This window comes from Bos indicus, chromosome 9 (genome assembly GCF_029378745.1).
Source record: "Bos indicus isolate NIAB-ARS_2022 breed Sahiwal x Tharparkar chromosome 9, NIAB-ARS_B.indTharparkar_mat_pri_1.0, whole genome shotgun sequence".
NCBI lineage: Eukaryota > Metazoa > Chordata > Mammalia > Artiodactyla > Bovidae > Bos > Bos indicus.
The window spans coordinates 34,833,251-34,854,373 of NC_091768.1; the positions used below are offsets into that span (position 1 = coordinate 34,833,251).

The following is a 21,123-nucleotide window of genomic DNA, read 5'->3' on the forward strand; positions in this document are numbered from 1 at the left end:
TTTCATGGCTGCAGTCACCATCTGCAGTGATTTTGGAGCCCAAGAAAATAAAATCTGTTCATTGTTTCCACTGTTTTCCCACCTTCTGCCATGAAGTGATGGGACCAGATGACATGATCTTAGTGTTTTGAATGTTGAGTTTTAAGCCAACTGTTTTACTCTCCTCTTTCACTTTCATCAAGAGGCTAGGTTTTGTTTGTGCCCTCCAGGAGTCTGTTTCCCCAGTCCTATGTAAGTACTGAGGACTCTATGGTGGAGTTAATGGTGACCTCCTCTAAGAGGGCTTATGCCATACCCAGGTCTGCTGCACCCAGAGCCCCCGCCCTTCTGGCAGGCCGCTGCTGACCCATACTTCTGCAAGAGATACTCAAACACCCAAAGGCAGGTCTGGCTCAGTCTCTGTGGGGTCTCTGGGTCCTATTGAGGGCTTACTTTGTGTCAAAAAATTTTATAAGCATTTTACAGCTATGAACTCATATAATCTTCACAGTGATCCTGTGGTGTAGATACTATAATTATCCTCATTTTTATAGATGAGGAACTGGGCAAACAAGATTTAAAAAAACCCAAACTTGTTCATAATCACATAGATGGTAAGTAGTCACAGAAGAGACAAAACGTGGTGACCTAGCAGTCTATTTCATCTATTTCATCCACGAGTGGACAAATGAATTCATGACCATATAAGAGCCAGATTTTCTCCCCAAAGGGGAGAGAGAGTTCAACAAGCAGGTGGAAGAAGAGAAACTGAGGGAACTTGGTGAGAGCTGAGAACCCCATGGGTGATTGAAATGAGTCTGATCTCTGCTCCTCCTCTTCTAGCTGAGCATTCACAAGAGAGAGGATGGTGGGGGCTCCCAGTGCAGGGAGTATCCTTTGTTTTCCAGGTTGTAACCAGAGAAGATCTCACCTAACAAGGCATGACAGGGGAAGGAGCCAAGATGGATAAATTGTGACAAACCACTGATTCTCTTGTGTCCTTGGAGAACAGTAGTAAGTTTCCTATGTCCCTGAATAGAGCTCTGATGTAAGGCAATTGAGAGCCAAAGAAGAAGCCTTGGGATGAGACAAGGGGAGTTAGATCTCCCCAGTTTGAATTTTAGGCAAGGAAAGAATCAAGGCAAGTTTTCAAAATGGATTTTATGTCTACTGATGATCTCCATGGCAATTTGATTACTATATATGAACTTTTGCTATTTATGAACATTTGACCATAATGAAATTTTAAAAGATATTTTTAAAATAATTTTAACATTTTTGCTCAAATTTAGTTTTGTGTCATGTATATCTGATTACCTGCAGAAGTAAAATAACTGGTTAAATTCATTTTGTCACATAAAATAAAGAAGTACCAGTATATTTTGTTACCTAGAGGTAAGGTCATCATCAACTATATGGATTAGGCTGGGACTTCCTCATTTTAACACAGAAAGCCTTTTGTACCAGGAGATCCTCAGTCTTTGGTAAACCGGGGTAGTTAGTAAGCACCTGCATACAAATCACATTTCCCTAACATTAAGCGAGTTCAGATGAGTCAGTCCAAGTATGACTGGTTTTAGCTCTGCAGAATGTACTGATGTTCCATCTTAAGCTCTAGGTAGACGCTCCTCATTTGGACTCATTGAGGACTCCAATTCTTCAGCAGGTCTCTGAATTGTGGGTTTGAAATTTTTCTTAATATTTTCTAGGAAGATGCAAGATATCTAAGTCTGTGAAACAGCAGGAGCTAGGTGATAGAGAAGCATCTGTGATAGCTTCACAGACCATGCAGGAGTAACATAGGAGCAGGTGCTTTTGACTTTTGTGTCTCTGGAGAATAGGAGTCAGGACAGGACAAGAAATTCTCTGACAGCCTCCTTCACCCTAGCAGGCGCCAGGAGCCAGGATTTTGAACTTTGTTGTCAGCTCTCTTATTAATTCCTTCAGCAGTCCTTGGCATCGTAGCCAAACATCATTTTAAGCTCTCAGTCTGTCAACTCTGGATAATTCTTAGCTATCTCACAGTGTTGTTGTGGGAATTGATTAATATTTATGAACACATTTAAATGGAGAAGTGCAGTATAAATATTATTGAAAGAACTGAAAAATTGTTTCCTACATAATATTATACATAAAGGAAAATAAGCCATAGACTGTAGTGTCTTCTTGGAAGAGTTTTAAAATAATGATCAGTTATCTGCTGTTTCCCCTTTCATCTTTAATAAGTTTAGTGTTTTGTTATCTAATGTTTTCAACAATGATTTCTGCTAAATTTATTTATTTTTATTGTTTTTGTATTGATGCATTTTATTTCCTGTTAAGTTCATCTCTTTATTTCCAGTTAAGGTTTTCTAAATCATTGACCATGATTTTTCTTCCATTGAAATTTATCTGGTTTAAAAGGGACGTTTGTCATTACTTAAGAGTAACTATTGAAACTCATTGCTTAAGAGAATAGATATTTCTGTAGTTAGGATCTTTGCATCAAATTTCTGTTACATGAATTCTTGTCCCCTTCTTACATTTTTCTGTATAAAATTAAAAGTATATTTAGCTGGAAGAAAATGGGATTTTCAGCATAATAAAATTTTACTTAAGTTTTTGGTTAAGTTTATAAATTATGTAAAATAGAGAAGTTATACCTTTTAACAAAACACATATTAATAACAATTCTAAAAATATTCATAATGGTAGTATTTTACAAATGGCAAAAAATACATTACATGTTAAAAGACAGTCCATTTCAGAAAGATTATTTTAAAAAATTCTGTCTCATATGTTGTGACAGCAAGGAGAGCTACTTGCTGTTGTTTTAACAATTCAACATTTAACTGCTTAACTTCTGTATCATGTCTAACTTTAAGACCAAAATTATTATTGTAAATGTTTCTTTAATTTCTCATAACTTCAACATAGGTAACTCTTCCCAGCCATAGCTGCTATTTAGTTAAGACACTGACAATGCTGTATCCCATCACCAAATGCTGTGTCACTTAAGGGTGGCAGCCTTTTCAGACTGAGTGTCTTGGAGCATCAATATCTTAGTAGAGTCAATGCTGATGCAGGACCTGGTTCTCAATAATATATATTTAGAAACTTTTAAACAAATCAGTTTACTACAAATGATTAAATTTATAAAATATATCCTAGTTAGCCATATTCACGGGAGAATGACTTATGAAACACACATCAAAATTTTAATTCCAAATTAAAGGTATACTTGGTGAAACTAATAAGGGACATTCAGGAGCCCCACACAAAAAACTGCTTACTGAACACAGAATCTGGAAAAGGAAATTGTTACCAAAAAGATGAGACTTCACTCTAATATGTTCTAGAATGAGAGCTTTTCTCATTCTTACCAAAATTCTGTAATTATAACTGATAACTAAAAGTAGAGTACCTACAGTAGAGACACACTAAAATATTCCTTTTGTTTACTCCTCTCTTTCAATTCTTCTTACCAGTAGCATACACAGAAAACCCTTCATAATTACCTAACAAATTTCCTCATCACGAACATATTACATTTACTAGAATCTATTTCAAAGGACTACTTCCTTTTTCAGGGAGCACCCTAAGTCTTTTGCTAAGGTTTCTCTAATCTTACCAGAGGTTTATTTTATGTTCTTCTACATGTCTCCCACTGCCCAACTCCCTGGTACAATTTCCACAGAGGTCTAACTTTATCTGCATTAGCAATCAGTTAGGGTTAGGTTAAGGTCTGCAAGAAACAATACTTAAAATCTTTGAGGCTTAAAACAACCAAGATTATTTCTCCTTTAGGTTATATGTATCTGTCTGGTAAGTGAGGCTCCTTTCCATGTTTTGCTCACTCAGGGATGCAGGCTAATAACCTTTTGTCTGGAACATTGCTGCCATGGTAGGGAAGGAAATGTAGTTAAGTGCACTCTTCCTCTTACAGGCTTCTACTTGGAAGTGATACATACTAGTTCTAATAACGTTTCATTGGTCAAAGCAAGCCCTGTGGTCATGCTTACCTTCAACGGGATAGGAAAGTACAATTCTACTATGTACTTGGAAGAGAAAAACCAGAAATATCTTTTAACAGCAATAATAAATACCACATCTAGTTATTTTGATTAATATTTTCATTTTTAAGGAGGAATGTTTTCTAATCTAGTTCTCAAATGAAAGGCTCAATCACTCAACAAATATTCATTTGAGTGTCAACTTTTTCAATCTATTTTGCCAAATGCTATGAATGATACAAAGATGCAAGAAATGTGGATCTAAGGACTTTTGTATAATAGAGTACAACAGTCTTCTTATAGAGCTTGGTACTTCTGCTTCATAGTCCTTAGCAAGTAGTAATTATTTCTGCAACTATTTGTGTCATGTTATCTCCTACCTCAGTTTATATATTATATATAGGTTATGGACTGTATCTCTTTTCATGTCTATTAATATAATCTCAAGAGCAAGCACCATGCCTAATACCTAGTAGGTGATATTCAGTGATTATCTACTGAATATATTATAAAAGAAAAAAAACTCATGAGGAAGTCAAAGAGAGAGACATTGCCTCCAAACAAATATATACCTTATTTAGACTTGTATCTCTCTTTGTATTGACAGTATTTATCTGGTCAGTATTTTGGTTTGCAATAATGTCCTTGTGTGTGTGCTAAGTCGCTTCAGTCATGTCTGGCTATTTGCAACCCTGTGGACTGTAGCCCGCCAGGCTCCTCTGTCCAAGGGATTCCTCTAGGCAAGAATACTGGAGTGAGCAGCCATTCCTTCCTCCAAGGGATCTTCCTGACCCAGGGACTGAACCCGTTTCTCTTTATGTCTCCTGCATTGGCAGGTGGGTTCTTTACCACTAGCGCCACCTGGGAAGCCAAATAATGTCCTTACACAGGAAAAACAATGCTTGTTTGACTTATTTTTTATCCCCAAGCACTAACCCAGTGCCTGACACATGATAGGAACTCAGTAACCTTCGCTGACTCAGAGAAGCAAAGGAGATAAACCCTGAGGATGACTGAAGTAAATAACTGTCAATAGATAAAGTGAAGTGAAGTCACTCAGTCGTGTCCGACCCTCAGCGACCCCATGGACTGCAGCCTACCAGGCTCCTCTGTCCATGGGATTTTCCAGGCAAGAGTAGTGGAGTGGGGTGCCATTGCCTTCTCCGTCAATAGATAAGCCACTGTTATATAGCAGTCACTAGAGTGTGCTTCGGAGAAGGCAATGGCACCCCACTCCAGTACTCTTGCCTGGAAAATCCCATGGACGGAGGAGCCTGGTAGGCTGCAGTCCGTGGGGTCGCTAAGTTGGACACGACTGAGCGACTTCACTTTCACTTTTCACTTTCATACATTGGAGAAGGAAATGGCAACCTACTCCAGTGTTCTTGCCTGGAGAATCCCAGGGACAGGGGAGCCTGGTGGGCTGCCGTCTATGGGGTTGCACAGAGTCGCACATGACTGAAGCAACTTAGCAGCAGCAGCAGCAGCAGCAGCAGCAGCAGAGTGTGCTTTCTTCAGTCAGTCTATTAGTAACATATGGTTTAATTTTCTAAAGCATAAGTGTAACACACAATCGCTTCTGATAGGCTAGTAGATGAGTGTTTCAGTAATTGAACAAAATTCCAATTGCGTTGGACACACCTGGGCGATGGAGCTTTAACAGATGACTTCTAGTGGCTGGAGACCCACCTCCACTGGAGGACAAAGTTGAGAGTGACAAGAGGGAGGTTTGTCACATTCTATATAGTTGGGGCTAGGTTTGTAGCATGGATTTTCGTCTCAGTTCATATGTACTATTTTAAGTTTTGATATTCTGAATTTCTCTTAACTGGGGAAATGTAAAAATGTGTACAAGGGAGCCTGGTGGGCTACTGTCCATGGGGTTGCAAACAACAACAAAAATGTGTACAATCAACCATAGTATAATGAATACTTTTTTCTAAAGATGAATATAGCACGCAGATTATAGGTTTTTCATGTTAACATGAAGCAAATGTATGTATCACTCTGTACATAAGGGTCAAGATGTGACTTGCAGTTTAACTTCAACTGAGGAAATGTAAACTACCTTCTAATAGGCTTTTATTATATGCTGAAAATATTTTCTTTGATAATTCTCCAAGGAACATAAACATTGAGACTTGGTTACATTTCCAAGATGATCAACCATCTTTCAAGGTACAGGACAGCAATTACACCAAATATTACTCTGTAAATCATTGTGCCATTTGCACCTCTACATGTTATGTGGTTTAACAAGAGATTTTTTAATATAAATGTTGCTAAAACATCATTATTATGAGCTTAGTTATTAAAATGCCAGAAGTTTGAAAAAAAATCTAACCATCCTAAAGAGTCTTTTGTTATTTTTGAAAATTTATTAGAGGTATTTATCTGAAGTCAACCCAAATATTTCCTTAACCTTGACTTTAAATAGTAGGAATTTATGAAAATAATAGGATTTGTTTTTCTTTTAAATCAAAGGAACAAAGGAAAAGAAATGCTTAAAAATGAGACCATTAGATAATAACCACTTATTGGAAATCTAAATGTTGTTACTTAGGAATAGTTCAGTATCAAAATAAAGAATGCCAAATATACTACTTATTGAGACACAAAAAAAGGGCTGGCTGAACAGGAAATTCTTGAAGCTCTGCCCAATTACTTGGCATGGACATTGGAAAATTCTAAATCTAGGAAGTTTAGTGTATTTAATAATATTTTCTTTGTGTTTATATAAAATCATGTATGTGTAAGTAAGAACCAGTACATTTGTTATTGTTGATGATGAATAACAGAAATAAACCTAATATAATCTCTTTTAATTGGAGAATGCCTGTTGGACATATGACAATATTCTTTTCACCCTTTGGGTTAGGATTTTGTGAAAAAATTTTTGCAAGTTCTAAGAATGCTAAAAAAAAGTACTATTGGGACTTATAGTTATCATAAATGCATCATTGTAAGAAAGGGAAGCCTGGGTTCAGGTTAAATGATTCATGGTCATGGAAACCGTAATCATTGTTGCTGTTGTTGTTTAGTCACTAAGTTGTGTCTGACTCTTTGCAACCCCATGGACTATAGCCCACCAAGCTAGGTAAGAATACTGGAGTAGGTTGCCACCTCCTTCTTGAGGAAATCTTCCAGACCCAAGGATCAAACCCATGTATCCTGCTTGGCAGGTGGATTCTTTACTGCTGAGCCACATGGGAAGTCCAGACACCATAATTCAGTTCAGTTCAGTTCAATTCAGTCGCTGAATCGTGTCTGACTCTTTGCGACCCCATGAATCGCAGCACGCCAGGCCTCCCTGTCCATCACCAAGTCCCAGAGTTTACCCAAACTCATGTCCATCGAGTTGGTGATGCCATCCAGCCATCTCATCCTCTGTCGTCCCCTTCTCCTTCTGCCCCCAATCCCTCCCAGCATCATGGTCTTTTCCAATGAGTCAGCTCTTCACATCAGGTGGCCAAAGTTTTGGAGTTTCAGCTTCAGCATCAGTCCTTCCAATGAACACCCAGGACTGATCTCCTTTAGGATGGACTGGTTGGATTTCCTTGCAGTCCAAGGGACTCTCAAGAGTCTTCTCCAACACCACAGTTCAAAAGCATAAATTCTTTGGCATAATTAGAAGGATACAAAATAAGTTGTCCAGACTGAAAATCAGGAGATTGGAGTCCTATCCTGAAGCTCACATAACCTGGTTCTGGGATCTTGAATAGGGCCATATCAAAATTATCCTTGATCCTCTTCATCTTCTACTTCTTGATTCCTCTTCCCTCAACTATGACAATCAAAGATTGTATGGAATCCTCTTTTGACTGAACTTCTTGAAGCAGAATTCTATGTGGTGGAAAGGAAGGATCCCTCCAGGGCAGGAATGCTGGATATTCCTGACTTTATCATCAATAATAGCTCGGTGACCTGAAGCAAGTCACTTCTTGTTTCTGAGCTATTTCCTTCATTCTAAAAATGAGGTCACTGGGGCTTCCTCAGTGGTCTGGTGGTTAAGAATCTGCCTGCCAATGCAGGCAGGGACATGGGTTTGATCCCTGGACCAGGAAGATCCCACATGCCACGAGGTGACTAAGGCCCAACTGCTGAGGCTTGTGCGCCCTAGAGCCTGCAACAAGAGCACTCACTGCAACGAGAAGCCCAGGCACCAAAACTAGAGAGTAGTGGCTGCTCAATGCAACTAGAGAAAGCCCTTGTGCAGCAATGAAGATGCAGTGCAGCCAAAATAAAATAAACTGAATAAATTAAAAAAAAAAAAACAACAACAACAATGAGGCAACTGGACTAAAAGGTCTTTAAAATCCCTTTCAGGATAAAAGAAAAAATCTAAGAGACTAGACAATAGCATTTCTATCAAAGGTAACTGATTGCCAACTGAGCATTTATATGCTGGCGTCTTGCTCAGAGAATCAAGCTGAGAGTTGTCACTAAATTTCTGCTACACAAACTGTGGTCTAGAAATCGGCAGCGAAGGCATCCTCTGGGGCCTTTTTAGAAATGCAGATTCCCAGGCCTCATCCCAGATCTACGGAATCAGAATTTATGTTTTTACACAAGCAGATTCAAGTCTGAGGAGCAGCTGGGCTAGATCAAATTCGTGAATGTTGATGCCGGCTCAGTTATGCTTTGGGTCAGAGGTGAGAGGGACGGAAGGAAGTCCAAAGCCCAGCCAATTTCCCTTGACCATCTTCAGGTCCCTCAGCCTGAGTCCTTTCTTGTTTGAAGTGAGAAGTTAAGCAGAGTTGAGACTTCTCTGGACCTGCATAAGATCTCCTGGAAATGTCAAGTGAGCGTGCTGCTGCTAAGTCACTTTAGTCGTGTATGACTCTGTGCGACCCCATAGATGGCAGCCCACCAGGCTCCCCCGTCCCTGGGATTCTCCAGGCAAGAACACTGGAGTGGGTTGCCATTTCCTTCTCCAGTGCATGAAAGTGAAAAGTGAAAGTGAAGTCGCTTAGTCGTGTCCGACTCTTAGCGACCCTATGGACTGCAGCCCACCAGGCTCCTCCGTCCATGGGATTTTCCAGGCAAGAGTACTAGACTTTAGTTTTCAAAGCACACCAGTTCTTCTGTTTCCTCTGGCTCTCTATGCTTGCTTTCCTTCTACCTGGCACAGTTTGCATCTTTCACTCCCCCTTTCACTTATTCTTATTTCACTTATTCACTTATTCTTTCTTCAAGAATAAGAAATTCTTATGTAACTCTTAGGAAACTCTTTAGTAACTCTTATTCTTTCTTCAAGTCTCAGTTTAGATGTCACTTTTTCTAAATGCCCCCTTTTCCCACATGCTTATCTGAGATATTTTTCTGTAGGTTCCAATCTATCTCATTAACAGAAATATTGTGATGTGTGTGTGCATGTGCACACAATAAAATAATGTGCATTATTTTATTGCATGTGCATGCAATCTATTTACTAATGACTCTGTTAACTTACATGGCTCATACAGACCCATTCTCAGACTTTTCAGAGGCCCTTCCATATTGAAAGCAAGAGCAAGAAAGAGACCCCTCCACCCCTTTCATGGGGCTAGGACATAACAGACATGAACAAAGGCATTCTAGTGTTTCTGTAACATTATTTTATCATTTGAAACTTTATAGTAAATTTTGGTATTTTGGTGTCTTTTAACATCAAATCTTAAAATAACACAAAATATAAGATGGAAATGTATCTTAGTTGATCTACTTGGGCGATGCAGGTGTAATTTTAATTTTAGTTCACACAAACTTATAAATTGTTATTTTCCTGAAAGAAAAATGCAAATGAAAGAATAATGAGAGATGAGGAGAAGGGTGCAGTTGGGGAGGGTGAGAACTAAGAAATGATGGGTGGGATAGTAGTCATATGGAGAGAATTTCTGGGGAAAACCAGAGATTTTAAAGGATGTTTTCCCATGCAATCTAACTGTTTCCTTCATATGCTCACAGAACAATAGTTTTGGCTATGTATGTAGCAATGCTTTTGAAACTGGATATGTAGCCTGCCTTTTGCTTTTGCTTTAAGTGGGGAATGAGTTGGAAATGTGACAATTTCCTTAGTCGCTTTCAGGAGTACAAGGAGAGGGCACCTCTGGGTACCCAGAGGTGGCCCAGTTCATATTTTCACAATAATGACTAATATTTATTGGAACCTTTGTGTCCTGGACAGTGGGATAAATATTTTACTGTATTTCCACATTTAATTCTTATAACTTTATAGGGTAAACATTACTGTTTAGGAATTGTCAGCGTGTTACAGAAGAAACTGAGGCTCAGCAGTCAATAATTTATCCAAAACCACACAGCCAAAGAGTGCCAAGGGAACAGGAACTCTCACCCACAAGCCATGCTGCCTGTGACAGTACACCGGAACCCGTCACCCAAATGACATTGATTAACAAGCAGTGACATTTGGGTTCATTTCTTCAGCCAGTTGTGATTCTATCTAACTTCACTGTTATCTGATGTACACCAGAAAAATCTTCCTAGCAATGTTGATTAAGAATTAATCTTTTGACAGGAGTTAAACCCCAACAGAGGCATGGCTCCGCTAATCTTATTTTGCACATGAAGTTTGGAATTAGTCAAGAAACTTACAAGATTGACAGTAGGAAGCATACTTTAATACTATACATGCTCATGCTCTGGCTATCCAGCCAGAAATTTTCTATCTCAAGTTTGTCAAAATAACAGAAGGGCTTAAGCAAGAAGCAAACAAACAAACAGAGACTTCTAGGTGTTTCCATTTTTTATCATTTGGGGAAATTGTGGTGGTCGCTAACAGACTAGAAAGACTCCTGGAGATTACTAAAATAATTTTGCTGCTAGATAAATGAGAACCTTGATGAATGAAACGTTTAAAAGGGAAGGACAAACCACCTGAGTGAACCATGCATATCTATCCTCGTCTTAGAAAAGGCTTATCAGCTGCTTCCAGGAGATTGTATATATGAGAATATTAACTCCTTTTTGAAAGCAAGTGGAACTTCCATTGGTGGGCCAGTGGTTAAGACTCTGCTTCCCCTGCAGGCTTGACCCCTGGTCAGGAAACTAAGATCCTACATGCCAAGTGGTGCCACCCAAAAAATTAAAGAAAGAAAGAAAATTCATTACCTCTTTACAGATATCTCTAGAATATTTGGTTAGTATCATGCTGAAATCTAGACATAGTATGTCTATTTCAAGTCCTTTAGTGCCAAGAACAAAACAAAGAGCTTTAAATAGGTTTTACCTTTCTTTCGTTAAAAATTTAAAAAAACTTTCTGAAGCTAAATTGATTTACTTGCAGGTAAGAGATTCATATCAGTAAAGAAATTCACTGCATAGTGTACTGAGGGGAAAAAATGGTGGTTTCTGAAGTATGAGAAATGGAGTTTCCTGGTTATACTCTTGAAAACATACCCTCTGGATAGGACAAAATGAGTTCAGCATTTGCCTATGTTTAAAGCAGTCTATTGTCGCTAGTCAGGAAGGGTGCCTTAGCTACAGTAAGAATCTAGCATGTCCCTCAAAATTCATATCCTTCAATAGTTTTACCTTGTTTCAACTAATTCTGAAACACAGGTTTGGTTTTGATATTCCCCTCAGTGCTTCTATCCAAGGTGGCCCAGTGGTAAAGAATCCACCTTCCAGTGCAGGAGATGCAGGTTTGATCCCTAGGTTGGGAAGATCCCCTGTAGTAGAAAATGGCAACCCACTTCACTGTTTTTGCCTGGGAAATTCCGTGGACGGAGGAGACTGGCAGGCTATAGTCCATGGGGTCACAAAAGAGCTGGATACCACTAAGTGACTGAACATGCATGCGTGCACAAGTGCAACATTGTGAAACATTTTCCCTTTGCAAAAATTGGAGTTAATTTGGCTTTTTTTTTTTTTTTTTTTCATTTTTGAGTCCATGTTGGCTTCTAAAAATCAAGATGCTGCTGGAGCTCTAGCCACCTCAACTCAACCGAGTTTCAGGCAAGAGGAAAAAGAAGAGAGGGAAGGGAAAAAGAGTAGATTCTCCAGCTGAGTCTGTTTTCTTAAGGGATTTTCCTGAAACTCCAACCAATGACTTTTGCTTACTTTCTTTTCTGATTTTAACTGGAGGATAATTGCTTTACAATGTTGTGTTGGTTTCTGCTGTACAAGGACGTGAACCAACCCTAAGTATTGATCACTTCTGGTTGTAAGGAAGGGTGAGAAATGTAGTCTCCAGCATTTCACTTCTGTAAAGGTAAGGTTCTGTTGGTAGGAAGAAGAAACTGGACACTGGGTAAGCAAGTAGATGTTTTTGTCTCAGAAGGAAAGAAGGTGCAGGGATTTGCAGAGGTAAATATATCTTTTTGATGCAAGAGAAGGATACTGAATCTGTTAATGTTGAAGAGATTTGGAATTTCTGTGAATTTCAGTGACAAGTTCATCACTAGAGAAAAGGGATATTTGCAGACAGTCTGAGAAGTATGGGGGACGGTTTGGAATAGTGCTATGAAAAAATGACAAGAACCATATATTAATGGACCGGAATATAAAAGAATGGTGATAAGGGCTTAGCAGGAGCTGGAGATCATTAATTTGTCCTGGAACAGAACTGAATAGCTGTGGGATTTTCAGCTATTCAGTGCTTAACAAATCAGATATAGGAGCATGCTAAATTCATTTAACATTGCCTGTGCGTTGGATGTGGGGTTGTAGGAGCTAGGAAAAAATCAAGGAAGAGAAAAATTATTTTGGCAGAAATGGACAGAGTAATTCCAAAGGAGGTGTGGGGTTTTTATTCAGGCCTCAAAATGCAGGCAGGAGTCTACTGAGAAGGGAAGGGACACCAAGAAAAAGAATGAAAACAGGATCAGAGATGGGAATGAACAAGACCTATTGGAGATACAGTAAGTCTATTTGGCTGAGTAGGAGGGTTAATCTAAGGCAGTAATAGAAGGCAGATATTGAAAGAGTACATCTGATAAAGACCGAATAAAGAACAAATTCTTTAGTCTTGAAGTCCAAGCCGTATTTTCCAGGCAATAAGGAACTGTTGAAGGTTATTGTGCAGGAGAGTGATTTAAGAAGACTGATGTGGTGGCAGTGTGCTGTACGGATGAGAAGAGAGTGGTTGTGGAAAGGAAAACTGGCTTAAGAGGCTGGCAAAGGACTCTAACATTCGGGAGATGATGCATGGAAAGGAGGGGACTAAAAGGCAATAGATAGAAAGTCACTAACGTTCGTGCTCCCAGCTCTTTCCATACCTGTGCTCTCATTTGTGAATACTTGTCAAAGTGTTTATCTTACCACACTGTCTCCTTCCTCATCCTTCCTTCCTTCCTTCTTTACCCTCCCCTCTCCCCCACCCCTCTTCCCTTCCTTCTCTCCCTCCCTCCCTCTTTCTTCTTTCCTTCCCTCCTTCTACAAATACTTACTGAATATGTACTACTTACATACTGGACATTTTATAAGGCACTGAAGATTCAGAGAAGGAAATTTTATTCCCTTGGGGAATGCAAACAAGTAAGGAAATCAAGTGGAATTTAATAGGGGATCAAGTAGAAGTGTGTGTGCCAGCTTTTAAGGGCACAGAGAATAGGGTCCTCTAATCTATTATGGCAGAGAAGATGCTACTTTAACTTGCCTGGAAAAATCACCAGGGAAGCAGGTAGAAGAGGGAGCAAAGATGCAGCAGGAAAGAGGACCCTGGGCCTCAGGGGCAGCTGGTGGCTTGGTGAACCTGATCACAGTGTGTCTGTGCAGGAGCAAAGGACCGTGAGGTCCAAGAAATTACCAGAATCTTGTGTGCCCTGCTAAAGACATTAGATTCTATTCCAAACATGTTTTGGAATAGGATTTTACAAAGAAGAATATTAGCCTTTTAAAGAGTCACTGAAGGGGCTTCCCAGGTGGCTCAGTGGTAAAGAATTTGCCTGCCAATGCAGGAGACACAGAAACACAGGAGACATTTGTTCAATCCATGGGTCAGGAAGATGCCCCGGAGGAGGAAATGGGAACCCACTCCAGTATTCTTGCCTGGAAAATTCCATGGATAGAGGAGTCTGGCGGGCTACAGTCCATGGGGTCACAAAGAGTCCAACATGACTTAGCGACAAAGCGTGCAGGCAAAGAGTCATTGAAACAAAGGAGTTAAAATTTCAGGGCTGGAGTCAGGTTGAGATGTTACTGGTGGTTCAGCTACTTGGGGACTGTGTGACCTCGGGCAAGTAACTTAACCTCTCTGCCTCAGTTTATTCTTCATTAAGAAAAGAAAAGAAAAGAAACAACAACAAAAACTACCTTCCTTGTAGGTTGTTTTTTTTTTTTTCCTGATAGTTAAATGACTCACCATTATCCTTAGCACAGTGCCTGGCACTGAGAAAGCCCTCAAAACTGATAGCTGCTTTTACTAGTACTCATATCGCCTCTGGCATTGTTACTACTACAATAACTGTTCTGGGAGTGGTGTGGAAGATGAGATAAGCTGGAGGAAAGGAGATTTGTTAGGAGGCCTCTGCAATAATCTAGGGAAGAATATTTGTTTTATCTGATACTTAAATGTCATTCAGAAGGAATAAAAAATGTAGAATAAATGAAAAGACCAACAAGTAGAATTTAGTGACTGATTAGCTCAAAGAAACCAAGGAAAGAGTGAAAGATGACCGCAAGGTTTCAAGCTCAGGTGACTGTAGAATTCTGATACTATCTACATAAGGAAGCTCTTTCTCTTCCCACCCATTACCTCAAGCTTCTCAGGCCATTGCTCGCCTGACATCTTTCGATGGTCAGTTCCTTTTTCAATTTCATTCACTAGGTCGGTGACTGTGCTATGTAGGTCTGCCACTCTGCCTTTTTCTGGAATGCCTTGTCAAAATCATAATGAAGGCATATTTGAATTTAGAACCTTCAAATTTCTGAAGTCTTAAACTCCACTTAGAAATTGGGTTTGAATAAATCTTCCAATGCCTGCATCCTAAGTCGCTTCAGTTGTGTCTGACTCTTTGTGACCCTATGGACTGTAGCTTGCCAGGCTCTTCTGTCCATGGGATTCTCCAGGAAGAACACTGGCGTGGGTTGCCGTGCCCTCCTCCAGGGGATCTTCCTGACTCCTGGGAACCTGCTTCTCTTACATCTCCTGCATTGGCAGCCCATATCTCTCTCTATATATGAGCCCATATATCTCTTTAGATGCTTCCAAATCTTATTTCATATTCTAGATCATATGTTTCATATTCTAGATATTCTAGATCACGTAGCTATCTCTAGAAAGACTTTAACATTTATGCCTCTGTTTAGAAGCATTAATAGAATTCTACACTTTTTATAATTTACATTGTGTTGGAACAAAATTTTATTATGGCCTCTTAATATTATATACTCTTTATTTTCTCTTCTGTTTTATACTGGAATTATATTTTTGGTTTCACATCACAAATAAAAAAGCAATCAAACCTGGCTTGGCTTTTGGCTTTTCTCTTTCTGCTCTTTCTGCTCTGACTCTGAGGGGTTCCCTGGTGGCTCAGTGGTAAAGAACCTACCAGCTAACGCAGGAGACACAGGTTTGATCCCTAGGTCAGGGAGATCCTCTGGAGTGGGAAATGGCAATCCACTCCAGTATTCTTGCCTGGAAAATTCCATGGACAGACAGCCTGTTGGGCTACAGTCCACGCAGGGGCAAAGAGTCGGACACAACTGGGTGACTAAGACACAAACACTTACACACACAATCTGACTCTGAAGACAGTTGGAGAAATCTGGAAGTATGACATGAGACCTTGTTTTAACCAAATGATCTGTTCATCATGAATGCCTGATTTCAGTACAAGGAAATAGGAAGGGAGACTAAGGCCACAGCTCTTTTCTTTCTTTTCTTTTTTCCTGTTTTTCTTGAGTTCAGTTATTCTGATTACTAAAAATGCTTTGCTGTTTGACAAAGAACAGAAATTCTGAGTTTGGATGGGGTTCAGGGATCCAGTAACATTCAGAGAAATTGTTTTTAAGAGAGAAACTTTAAAATAAATGCCTTATACAAAAATAAGTAACACAGCCTAAACAAGTTGGCAGAGTTCTCTGCTAGTGAAAATGGCCTTGTGTTGATGTGTCTAAACTCTCTGCCTAGGTTTCTTGGGATCGAGGGCACCTACCTGTGAGACAGCTGTCCTGAACTAGGGGAAGTAGAACAAAACTCACTGCCTATTGGAACCTCTGTCCAAGAGCTTGGCTTCCTTAGTTTCTGAGTTCCTGCTAATGAAGTTAGCAAGAACTAGTGCAGGCTTAGAGGTCAAAGTTGAACAGCAAGAGCTTCCACACCAGTTCATATGCAACCCTTGTACTCTTTCTCTCTACTGGTCACCTAGTCTGTGTGTGTGTGTGTGTGTGTGTGTGTGTGCCCCTGTATTTCAGAAATAGTACACGAAGGATGGGAAATTGTCTCTGTGGGAAAATGTACTATTTTGGGTTCTCAGCATTTTAGTCATCTGCTCTTGTATTTTTCCAGACTGTGAACTTATTTTGAGGCTATTAAAATCTATTCATGGTGATAAAAAAAAAAGATAGGGACTCAATGACTCTTTCCCAATTGCCCTTTTGTCTAGTAGCAAATACCCAAATGCTTTACTTTTCCTTTCTATTTCCCTTAGTGGTGGCAAAACAATCCTACTCGTCTTTATGAAAGGACCTATCTCTGCCTTTATTTTCTGTGCTGGTAGCTCAGCAGGACAAAACAGTCCCTGGGCTAGTTTGTCTGTCCAGGAGTAAGGATTTTGGCAGCTGCTTCAAGAATTGGCTCCCTGGTGAGGGCGCTGGTCTCCCTTGGGTGTGGGAGAAGGGAGAGGCAGAGGGGACTGGAATCCCTTTAAGATCACAGGCACAAAGGAACCAGGAAGTAAGAAGAAATTATTACACTCTGTTCATCGCTCAGGATGTTAAAGGCAATAGCCTGGGCAGGTTGGTTAGTCATTAGCAGAAAAGAAAAAGCGCTGAGGGTCAGGACCGGTCAAACCTCTGAGACGGACTTGAGGTGGGGAGAGAGCTGCTGGCAAAGGCAAGACGTGGAGACAGGCTTACTTGGAGTTCGCCTGTTTCTCTTGGTAACTTTTTCCTGGGACAAGAACCAAGATGCCTCTTTTCTGTTCTCAGGCGTTTGTCTAAATAAAGCGTTCTCAAATTTCTTTTTGTGGTGGGAATCCTGAGAAACCTTCCCACCGATCAGCTGCCCACTTTCCACCTGGTTTTGCCTTGGGGGCCACAGAAAGCGAGCCGGTGAGTCTCTGCAAGCAGGTTGGCCGGACGGCTGTGAACGGGGCTTTGTACACTCTCCCAGAGCCGGCAGGACTGGTGCTGATTGCAAAGTTTCCGGGTGGAGGAAGAGAAAGTGGATCTGCAGAGAGTGAGGGGAGAGGGAGAAGCCCCCCTCCCCCACTCCCCCCGGGGGCGCCATGGGTAACCTCTGCCTGAGGCTCTGGACCTACCTGGATCGTTGCTTCCCCTGCTGGTGGTCTGAGGAGGTGGACAAGCCTGGGGTGATTCAGAACCCATGGGCTGACTGCCCTCCTGATCCTCCCCGGCTGCCAGCTCCAGAGCCCGAGAGAAGCCAGGGCCAGTTCTTTGTGGCTCTATTTGATTACCAGGCTCGGACAGCTGAGGACCTGAGCTTCCACGCGGGTGACAAGCTCCAAGTCCTAGACAAGTCCCACAAGGGCTGGTGGCTGGCCAGGCACTTGGAGAAAAGGGCCGACAGCTCCAGCCAGCAGCTGCAGGGCTACATTCCTTCTAACTACGTGGCTGAAGACAGGAGCCTCCAGGCAGAGCCGTGAGTACCACACACACTATTTCTCAACTCTCTGAGGGCGGGTAATGGGTTTTTCTTTCTTACCTAGCTGCAAACCCATTAATTTTCAAAGAGCTACTTAGAAAGTTATGAGGAAGTACTGGAAAGATCCTTCTAGTTGAAATCCACCTCCCCTGAGAGGTGTGAGTGAAACTGGAAGGTAATTGTTGAAGTGACTTCCGTTACAGTGGCATACTCCACCTGTCCTAGGGGCAGTTTCATCAACGTAAACAAACGGTGTATTTAATACTCTCTCTTTTCTTTGGCTGCAAAAGAAGTCAGGGCTTCCCTGGTGGCTCAGATGGTAAAGAATATGCCTGCAACAATGCAGGAAACCCAGGTTTTGATCCCTGGTTGGGGAAGATCCTCTGGAGAAGAGGATGGCAACCCATTCCAGTGTTCTTGCCTGGAAAATCCCGTGGACAGAGGAGCCTGGCAGGCTTCAGTTCATGGGGTCACAAAGAGTCAGATACGACTGAATAACTAAGCACAAAAGAAGTCATGCCTCACATTAACATAGAACTGTGTTTCTTTAGCAGGTAGCTCAGTCGGTTAAGAAACTGCCTGCAATGCAGGAGACCCGGGTTCGATTCTTGGGTCAGGACGAACTCCTGGAGAAGGGAATGGCAACCCACTCCAGTATTCTTGCCTGGAGAATCCCATGGACAGAGGAGCCTGGTGGGCTACAGTCCACGGGGTCGCAAGAATCGGACACGACTTAGGGACTCCACCACCACCACCACCAGCAGGTGTATCACAGGTCTTCCTTAAACCACACTTTCAAACCTAAAGTCCAGCTCTCTCTTTTTCTAAACTTTTGAAGCATCAACTCCAGTCCTGATAGACACACAAAGGCTAACTAACGAATTAATAGAAGGTCACATTTAGAAGATGTCACCTTTTCCTAGTAAAATCATGACTGGATATTCTTCTTTGAATCCCATTTGGTTTTTATTATAATTAGAAATTAGCCAGCTACAGATATTCAAGAGGTTTTAACAAGGAAAATAATGACGTTATTTCTCCAGAGAAGGGGATAGACTTTACCCTGATATTTGAATAAATCCTATGACGTATAGTGGAACCAAGGAAGAAAATTTTATGTACTTAGGCACTTATCCGTCCATCTGTGCACCTATCCATCCATCCATGCAAGTGGCAGGTGGAGCAGTGGCATGGGGAGTTGGGGGAAGGGCAAGGTTATGCTAGTGGTGGTTTGAATATAAAACAGATAGAGCAAGGTCTTGACAATGGATTCTTGGTGTGTGGTGAGATGAGAAGCAGGCTCTGACTGTTACTTGCCCAAACTGTTTCCACCTCGTTCCAATGAAACCCAAGACTGGGAATGTTTCTCAGGACTCATTTTATAGAGTGTATATTCTTAGTGGAGGAACCTCTGGGGACTCACTCATTTTCTTATGTGTTTTCTCGTTTGATGTGAACTGCAGCATTTTTTACTGGTCTGGGGAAAAATATTGTAGGAAGAGCTATGGTGCATTGTTGCTGCTTTCCAAACTCAAATTCAAATACAGAGAGGGTTAGGGGACTTTGCGATTCTTTCCAATATCAGGGGTCTATGAATGTTAAGAAGTGCCTTATTTTAAACCTAAATAGAAATGAATTGAAATCTAGACTTCTGACAAATGGAATTGATCTGTTCTCAGATGAGAAAATCAGCTGTATGAACATTTATTTCTGTGATAATCTATATGAAATGTCTTTATTCACTGAATGCTTAGTCATATGCATTTATAATATGATTTTTTCTACCACGTGATTTCCATGTAAGGTATGGTATTATATATGTTTTATATTCAGTTTAACATACTATTAATGCTGCTGCTGCTGCTGCTAAGTCGCTTCAGTCGTGTTCGACTCTGTGCGACCTCATGGACTGCAGCCTACCAGGCTTGTCCATCCATGGGATTCTCCAGGCAAGAACACTGGAGTGGGTCATAATATACTAGTTTTGAATATATTAAATTCGTTTAACTGCTTAGGGCTCCGTTTCCTCATCTGTAAGTTCTCTGGGGTCTCCTAGTCCTCTAGATTTCTCTATTATATAGGAACATGACCTCTTATTTTCAAATGTAGTGGTTCAACTACATTCATACTTGACAGAACAATAAATGCTGAAGACAGCAAGTGAATTGAAATAAGCATTTCAAAAGCAATAATGTTTTGGGTAACAGGATCAAACACAGCACCCTTACTTACTTCTTTAGATTCTTTCTGCCAGTTACATTATCATGGCTATTTTTCGATTCTCAGGGGTTGTCTGTAGCCAAGAATACTTTTCTCCCTGTGTACGAAACTCCTGACCTTTCCTCTTGGAATTAGTCCTCAGCAGTGTTCCCATGTGTTACTACAATCCTGTATATTTGTGGTAGGTTTTTCTTGGGATCTTCACATCCACCGGCATAAAAACTTGCTGCCCAGGAATAGAGACGCAGATGTAGAGAACGAAGCTGTGGACACAGGGGCAGAAAGAGAGGGGGGCAAACTGAGAGAGTAACATTGACATACACACTCCCATGTGTAAAGTAGATAGCTAGCAGGAAGCTGCTGTGTAGCACAGGGAGTTCGGCTGTTGCTCTGTGATGACCTAGAGGGGTGGGGTGAGAGTGGGTGTGTGGGAGGGAGGCTGAAGAGGGAGGAGATATATCTATACATATAGCTGATTCACATTGCCATATAGCAGAAACTAACAGAACATTGCAAAGCAATTATACTCCAGTTAGAAAATAATTTTTTTAAAAAAAACCTTTGATGCTCAGATATTGCTCTCATGCCTCCTGGTCAGCAAGAGCCACTTGTTTCCTTTTAAGTGTACACCATGACTTTCACCTGTGAACCCAGGTTGCTAATTGAGGTTCTTGCAACCAAACAGCTAAATTGCTTCAGTGCTGTTTATGCAGGTGGCTGTAGCCTCTAGAATTTCACCCCATTTCAAGTAGAAGCAATTTTAGTCTTCTAAGTGAAGGTATCCAAGTGACCCACAGTGCCTTAATACCCCGGGGAATTATTATTATTATTATTTTTAAAAGCTTCTTTTAATAACTTTCTTATGTGAGTTTTTAAACTTCTATTCCTTATGAATAAATAAATAAACTTCCTCTTTTTCCTTATGAATTCTATGAAAGTTAATGTTTATTTTACAAGGAGCTCAGTATATAGTATTAAGTAAAGATTATTATCTTCACATGTGTGAGATGAGAGGCAGTGGGGAATCAAGGAAAGTTATCATCCAGTTCCTTATTAGACTGGTTTAGTGCAATGCATTTTAGTATTTATTGTTAATATCTTAATCCTTGACTTGCATTAATAAGAAGACAGTGCAAATACTTTTGGAGTAATTAGTGGCAGGGC

The 21,123-nt window shown here is 40.6% G+C and overlaps 1 protein-coding gene across 1 annotated transcript in view; it reads left to right on the top strand.

The window, feature by feature from the left end:
• Positions 1 to 16,786: 16,786 nt before the first annotated feature.
• FRK (fyn related Src family tyrosine kinase) overlaps positions 16,787 to 21,123 on the top strand; it is a 101,945-nt gene continuing 97,608 nt past the window's right edge. Inside the window, exon 1 of the mRNA XM_019967178.2 lies at positions 16,787 to 17,736. Coding sequence (XP_019822737.1) covers positions 17,363 to 17,736 — 374 coding nt within the window. The 5' untranslated portion in view covers positions 16,787 to 17,362. The remainder of the gene's footprint in view (positions 17,737 to 21,123) is intronic.